Raw genomic sequence first — 7,602 nt, 5'->3', positions numbered from 1 at the left:
TATACAGCTACAGCTGGGTCTTCCTGCTGCGCAGTCGGTCTTGTGTACACCTCAGCACACTCCACCTGCAGAATGTGCTCTTCTCGCAGTGACTCTTCCGTCTCGGCAGGGACACACCTGTGTAATCTCGGTCACCATTAACCTGTGCGACAGGTGTAAGGGGGAGGTCCACACCCAGGAAACCTGCCAAACAACAGAGGGTGGTACCTGGCGCCCCATCCAGGATGTGCAGATCCTGGAACCGTGCAGACTACTCAGCGCAGGCAGCGAGGAGACGGTGAGGAGAGCTGCAGGGGGGCTCCGAGGACAGGCAGTCCTATAACGATGATTTAGGGGAGGGGGTGTTCACGGACAGGTCCATAGGGTTATATAATCTACTGTATAGGTGACAGTACAGAGCTGGAGTGCTCGGGTCACTATGGCTAGTGAATGCTGCAGTGTTAGGAGCCATACTAGCAGTACACATGGCCGCCTGGCTGAGATCTAGCAGCTATAGGAGTCCTATAGGGATGATTTAGGGGAGGGGGTGGTGGGTATATAATCTCCTGTATACGCTCGGGTCACTATGGCTAGTCAATGCTGGTCACACAGCTGACGATCTAGGAGCCATACTATAGGGATCCCATAGGGCCTGACAGCATCTGTTTGTCTCCATAGGGATAGCACCTCTCCACCCCCCCCTTCCCCCCTAACATGGACTCGTCCAGGCCGGACCTCTTACTTGGATGCATGTTTGAGCCACAGGACAATCTATTCCATTCAGAGGGGTTTCCGGGGCCGGACACTGTGACCTTCCCGTTACCTGAACCCCACGGATTTCCAGGTGACAAGATATACGAGGACTGGCAGGTCAGTGGCCAGGCGGTAAGTGTGCTGTGGTTTGTGCTGGTATTGTGGCCACTAGGTGGCGCTGCAGTGTGTTATTGTATGTGTAATGCTATATATTATATACTGTATATAGGGGCAGGTGTGAGGCGGTGACTGCCTCGTGTTTCGCTCTGTATTGTGCGCAGTTATTTATAGCGGGGTGTTGTCACTGACTGTATACTGCAGTGCTGGGGTATTCTGAGACTTGTAGTTGCCCGGGTTTCCCAGGGTGCCCGCAGTGCCCACATCCTGTTGTTATCTCGATCCCGTGTTTGGTCTTCGATGTCCCCAATCCCTGGACAAATATTTGCTTTGGACTGTACTCGACCACGTGCAGCGCAGAGAAGACATCGGAGACTGTTCAGACCTGTCCTATAGTCATGGCTCGCGCTGTCACCTCACAGGGCACCAGTGGCTACAGGAAAGCTGAAAGGCAGCCATATTGGTTATCACCCAGCTTTCCTGGGACACCCTGACGAGTCGCTGAGGCCCAGTCTTATTAACCCTTTAGTTACCTTGGTCCTCTCTATTCATTTCAGGGGCTCAGCGACAGAGAAGATGCCGACGAATTCCTGCAGATGATGATCAACCCCAACGATGTGTACAGCACCGAGGCGGCCGCCAGCGAGTCCCCCGAGAGTGACAGCGGCTTCTCCGATGACCCCCGCCCAGACACTCCCATTAAATGTGACGGGGGCGCCCCGCTGTCCCAGCCCGCCCCAGTCTATGAGCTGGTGTACGACATCGGGGCCATGGAGGAGCAGAAGACAGGCGGGGACATGAGCAGCGTCATCTCTATACAGCTAGGTGTGCACCCCCAAATATAGCAGCACCCCATAATACAGGGCATATGTATACAGCTAGGTGTGCACCCCCAAATATAGCAGCACCCCATAATACAGGGCGTATGTATACAGCTAGGTGTACACCCCAAAATGTAGCAGCACCCCATAATACAGGGCATATGTATACAGCTAGGTGTGCACCCCCAAATATAGCAGCACCCCAAAATGCAAGGCATATGTATACAGCTAGGTGTGCACCCCCAAATATAGCAGCACCCCATAATACAGGGCATATGTATACAGCTAGGTGTGCACCCCCAAATATAGCAGCACCCCATAATACAGGGCGTATGTATACAGCTAGGTGTACACCCCAAAATGTAGCAGCACCCCATAATACAGGGCATATGTATACAGCTAGGTGTGCACCCCCAAATGTAGCAGCACCCCATAATACAGGGCATATGTATATAGCAATGTCAGGAGAGGAGAGGCCGACTGTAGGACAGGGGAATACAATCTATTACTATCTGTTATCAGCCATGTCAGGAGAGGAGAGGCCGACTGTAGGACAGGAGAATACAATCTATTACTATCTGTTATCAGCCATGTCAGGAGAGGAGAGGCCGACTGTAGGACAGGAGAATACAATCTATTACTATCTGTTATCAGCCATGTCAGGAGAAGAGAGGCCGACTGTAGGACAGGGGAATACAATCTATTACTATCTGTTATCAGCCATGTCAGGAGAAGAGAGGCCGACTGTAGGACAGGGGAATACAATCTATTACTATCTGTTATCAGCCATGTCAGGAGAGGCCGACTGTAGGACAGGGGAATACAATCTATTACTATCTGTTATCAGCCATGTCAGGAGAAGAGAGGCCGACTGTAGGACAGGGAATACAATCTATTACTATCTGTTATCAGCCATGTCAGGAGAGGAGAGGCCGACTGTAGGACAGGAGAATACAATCTATTACTATCTGTTATCAGCCATGTCAGGAGAGGAGAGGCCGACTGTAGGACAGGTGAATACAATCTATTACTATCTGTTATCAGCCAGGTCAGGAGAGGAGAGGCCGACTGTAGGACAGGAGAATACAATCTATTACTATCTGTTATCAGCCATGTCAGGAGAGGAGAGGCCGACTGTAGAACAGGAGAATACAATCTATTACTATCTGTTATCAGCCATGTCAGGAGAGGAGAGGCCGACTGTAGGACAGGGGAATACAATCTATTACTATCTGTTATCAGCCATGTCAGGAGGGGAGAGGCCGACTGTAGGACAGGGGAATACAATCTATTACTATCTGTTATCAGCCATGTCAGGAGAGGCCGACTGTAGGACAGGGGAATACAATCTATTACTATCTGTTATCAGCCATGTCAGGAGGGGAGAGGCTGACTGTAGGACAGGAGAATACAATCTATTACTATCTGTTATCAGCCGTGTCAGGAGAGGCCGACTGTAGGACAGGGGAATACAATCTATTACTATCTGTTATCAGCCATGTCAGGAGAGGAGGGGCCGACTGTAGGACAGGAGAATACAATCTATTACTATCTGTTATCAGCCATGTCAGGAGGCAAGAGGCCGACTGTAGGACAGGGGAATACAATCTATTACTATCTGTTATCAGCCATGTCAGGAGAGGCCGACTGTAGGACAGGAGAATACAATCTATTACTATCTGTTATCAGTCATGTCAGGAGGGGAGAGGCCGACTGTAGGACAGGGGAATACAATCTATTACTATCTGTTATCAGCCATGTCAGGAGAGGAGAGGCCGACTGTAGTACTGGGGAATACAATCTATTACTATCTGTTATCAGCCATGTCAGGAGAGGCCGACTGTAGGACAGGGGAATACAATCTATTACTAGCTGTTATCAGCCATGTCAGGAGAGGAGAGGCCGACTGTAGTACTGGGGAATACAATCTATTACTATCTGTTATCAGCCGTGTCAGGAGAGGCCGACTGTAGGACAGGGAATACAATCTATTACTATCTGTTATCAGCCATGTCAGGAGAGGAGGGGCCGACTGTAGGACAGGAGAATACAATCTATTACTATCTGTTATCAGCCATGTCAGGAGGCAAGAGGCCGACTGTAGGACAGGGGAATACAATCTATTACTATCTGTTATCAGCCATGTCAGGAGAGGCCGACTGTAGGACAGGAGAATACAATCTATTACTATCTGTTATCAGCCATGTCAGGAGAGGCAGACTGTAGGACAGGGGAATACAATCTATTACTATCTGTTATCAGCCATGTCAGGAGAGGCTGACTGTAGGACAGGAGAATACAATCTATTACTATCTGTTATCAGTCATGTCAGGAGGGGAGAGGCCGACTGTAGGACAGGGGAATACAATCTATTACTATCTGTTATCAGCCATGTCAGGAGAGGAGAGGCCGACTGTAGGACAGGAGAATACAATCTATTACTATCTGGTATCAGCCATGTCAGGAGGGGAGAGGCCGACTGTAGGACAGGGGAATACAATCTATTACTATCTGTTATCAGCCATGTCAGGAGAGGAGAGGCCGACTGTAGGACAGGGGAATACAATCTATTACTATCTGTTATCAGTCATGTCAGGAGGGGAGAGGCCGACTGTAGGACAGGGGAATACAATCTATTACTATCTGTTATCAGCCATGTCAGGAGAGGAGAGGCCGACTGTAGTACTGGGGAATACAATCTATTACTATCTGTTATCAGCCATGTCAGGAGAGGCCGACTGTAGGACAGGAGAATACAATCTATTACTATCTGTTATCAGCCATGTCAGGAGAGGCCGACTGTAGGACAGGGGAATACAATCTATTACTATCTGTTATCAGCCATGTCAGGAGAGGCGAGGCCGACTGTAGGACAGGAGAATACAATCTATTACTATCTGTTATCAGCATCTTCTCTCCTGAAATGTCTGACAGCAGTCTTATTACAGTGATTCTCGCATTATATTCATCTTTGCGTGTGTTTCCCAGCAGAGGACTGGCACACTCCTGTGCTCATACCAGACAGCTGTATAGTCAGTGAGCTGCCCGGCCTCCGTAAACCTGCGGCATTACCCGGGAGAGTCGCCACTCCAGACCTGCTCTCGGTGGAGTCTCTGGTAAGGGATCTTTATATTGTGCCCGCGCCTCTGTGATTAACCCTATATCTGCTGATCTACATCTGTGTCTGCAGTATCCAGAGCTTCACCTGACCGATGAGGAGAAGAGGCTGCTGTCTCAGGAAGGGGTGGCGCTGCCAAACAACCTGCCGCTCACCAAGGTACAGGCTACAGACCTGCCATGTACATAGGGTGCAGTACCAGTGATGACCAGCTGGTGGCATATACATGTCATGTTAAGGGCAGAATTAACCCCTTCTTGTTTCTGCAGGCAGAAGAACGGATTCTTAAGAAAGTAAGGAGGAAGATCAGAAACAAACAGTCTGCCCAGGACAGCAGGAGGCGCAAGAAGGAGTATATTGACGGCCTGGAAAGCAGGTGAGAGAAGAGTCCTCTAAGCTCACAACTCCCCCTGCTGTGTAGGATACAGAATAACAAGCGCTGTCTCTTTAATTCTAGAGTCGCCGCCTGTTCTGTACAGAATCAGGAGCTTCACAAAAAGGTTCTGGAGTTAGAGAAGCACAACATGTGAGTATGGCTGGGGTCTGGTCAGGGACTGCGGGGGGCGCTGTGATATAAGGGACAGATCACATGACTTTTAATTCCCCTGTAGATCACTCATCACACAACTGCGTAAACTGCAGACCCTGATCAAGCAGACGGCAAACAAGGCCGCCCAGACCGGCACCTGCGTCCTGGTAAGTCCTGCCCCATCCCCCTCTGCCGCCAGCCGCCACTTGTCACTGAACTGACACTCTCTTGCAGATTCTCTTCTTCTCCTTGGGTTTACTCATCTACCCCAACTATCACCCCCTGCGCTCTGGAGACGCCCCGAGTGACGGCACCACCTACATGCCAACTGGAGGTAAGAGGACAGAGTCTTGGAGTAGAGTTACCCTTTAGGTCAGGGTCCTAGGTGGCGGAAACGCGGCATTATACAGTCACTGCAAAGTGGAAAACTACGCCCAGCGGGACGCTACATGGGGCCTTAGGCTTAAGAGGTCAGTGGTGGGGGGCAGGGTGACATCTGTCTGGATCCTAATGGTCGTGATCTCTTCTACTGCAGTCATCTCAAGAAATATTCTGAATAAAGATGGATTTGTGGAGAGCACAGAGACGCCGATAGCTGCCAACCCAGCCCCCGAACCGCAAGACAAGATGGCGGAGAACATAGTGAGGACTCCAGATATCGTAGAACAAGACACCAGGCCGGAGGTCTCCAAGGACAGAGTCCCTCCTGTCATCTCCACAGAGAAAGAGACAGCACCCCTGCTCCAGGAGAGCGCTGCTCTGAGGGACTTGTCTAAAACAGGGAGGACTGATGAGATGTGACCGCTCTCTGCTGTTACACGGACTGTACTCGTGATACTCACCGCTAACTGTGATTGGACATGTTACATGTAGACTCTGCACTGGTACAAGGTGAGAGGAGGAGGTGACAGGGAGCGCCCCAAAAACTGCATGGCACAGCGGTCAGCCCCCAATACACACCTCACTCTATGCAAACATGGACCCTCCGCCATAGTGATCAGAGATGATCCGAATCCTGAGTATCCGCAGGGGGCGGAGCTGTGACAACCTCTCAGATATGATATAACAGGCTGGTTGTCAGTAGTAATAAATGAATAGCTGAACATAATGTATAAAGGTGGTTGTCAGTAACGGGGCAGGGCTGTGACAACCTCTGAGACATGATGTATACAGGCTGGTTGTCAGTAGTAAAAGATGACTAGCTGTACTGTAGTACAAGGGGGCGGAGCTCATGTCATTATATCAGTGCTTTCAGTAACAGGGGGCGGGGCTGTGACAACCTCTGAGACCTGATATATACAGGCTGGTTGTCAGTAGTAATAGATGAATAGCTGTACTGTAGTATAAGGGGGCGGAGCTCATGTCTGATCACATGTCATTATATCAGTGATGTCACTGAGGGGGCGGGGCTGTGACAACCTCTCACACCTGATATATACAGGCTGGTTGTCAGTAGTAGCAGCTGTTCTGCAGTATAAGGGGTGTGACTCCATCTTGTCTCCTCCTCTCGGTGCTCGTACCGATTATCTCCTGCTGGACTGGATCTTCCTGATATTCAGAGAGATGTTTTATAATATTTATATTCCGGATGATTCTCTTATAGTTGGGGGTTCTGATGATAATCTCCTGGGAACACGATGAGATTTGGTAAATACTATAATAAAGATAATATTTAGTTTGTAGGTGCTGGTCAGTCCTGAGGACGTCTCTGCTGCCCTTTAGGTACCTAGTTATGGTGGACGTGGATCACTCTCTATAGAAACTTGATTCCTCCGGAAACCCTTTCTCCAGGACAGATCGACCTCCAGAGATTGACCCTCATCCCATAGGGTGCCGCCTCTACTCGTGTGGGACTATCTCCTGGTCTGTATTGGAGAAGGAAGGATATTTCAAGCTACAGCAAAGCCGAGTCCTCTAAACCACCTTCTCTCCATGGTCGGACACGTAATACTCTTTGGTTATTTCAATGATGTGATCACAACCAAGAAGGCCACCTTCTCAGATCGGTCCCGTGTGTGGTGTCTATGGTGGTTCGAAGGCTTGTTCATTAGGACCTGCGGTAAATTCATCTTCAGAAAGGATTTGGTTCTAGTTGGCTACAGATTGTAGGAACTGCTTCAATGGTGGATTTCTTGATGAAGGTGTAACCAGTAAGGTTATCTGTGTGGAGATCTGGATTCTGATAGTATCGAAAGATCTCGCCAAAGGATGGTTCCTTCTCAGGTCCCTCCAACTCATTAATATGGAAATTAAAAAAATGTATTCGTTGACGTTCCTCAGGAAGC

General features: G+C 49.4%; 1 protein-coding gene across 3 annotated transcripts; it reads left to right on the top strand.

Moving 5' to 3' along the window:
• The first annotated feature begins 207 nt into the window (after nucleotides 1-207).
• CREB3L4 (cAMP responsive element binding protein 3 like 4) lies at nucleotides 208-6,947 on the top strand. Of its 3 annotated transcripts, none has more exons than XM_075262001.1 (10): nucleotides 208-277; nucleotides 658-849; nucleotides 1,407-1,674; nucleotides 4,659-4,786; nucleotides 4,861-4,947; nucleotides 5,058-5,164; nucleotides 5,246-5,314; nucleotides 5,400-5,484; nucleotides 5,552-5,651; nucleotides 5,853-6,947. In XM_075262001.1, the coding sequence occupies exons 2-10, from the start codon at nucleotides 694-696 to the stop codon at nucleotides 6,116-6,118; spliced, it is 1,266 nt and encodes a 421-aa protein (XP_075118102.1). In that variant the 5' UTR covers nucleotides 208-277; nucleotides 658-693; the 3' UTR covers nucleotides 6,119-6,947. The 3 variants fall into 3 exon arrangements, with proteins under 3 accessions (XP_075118102.1, XP_075118101.1, XP_075118100.1); XM_075262000.1 differs by having other exon boundaries at nucleotides 658-864; nucleotides 4,662-4,786; XM_075261999.1 differs by having other exon boundaries at nucleotides 658-864.
• The last annotated feature ends 655 nt before the right edge of the window (nucleotides 6,948-7,602 follow it).

This window comes from Leptodactylus fuscus, unplaced genomic scaffold (genome assembly GCF_031893055.1).
Source record: "Leptodactylus fuscus isolate aLepFus1 unplaced genomic scaffold, aLepFus1.hap2 HAP2_SCAFFOLD_80, whole genome shotgun sequence".
NCBI lineage: Eukaryota > Metazoa > Chordata > Amphibia > Anura > Leptodactylidae > Leptodactylus > Leptodactylus fuscus.
This window is presented reverse-complemented; position numbering and strand designations above follow the sequence as displayed.

Bases quoted from the DNA above. Each gene is read 5' to 3' on its own strand.
- CREB3L4 (XM_075261999.1), top strand. From the start codon at position 694: ATGGACTCGTCCAGGCCGGACCTCTTACTTGGATGCATGTTTGAGCCA. The intron at 4,787-4,860 runs GTAAGGGATCTT...CTGTGTCTGCAG, and splicing joins TGCTCTCGGTGGAGTCTCTG to TATCCAGAGCTTCACCTGAC. The intron at 5,652-5,852 runs GTAAGAGGACAG...CTTCTACTGCAG, and splicing joins CACCTACATGCCAACTGGAG to TCATCTCAAGAAATATTCTG.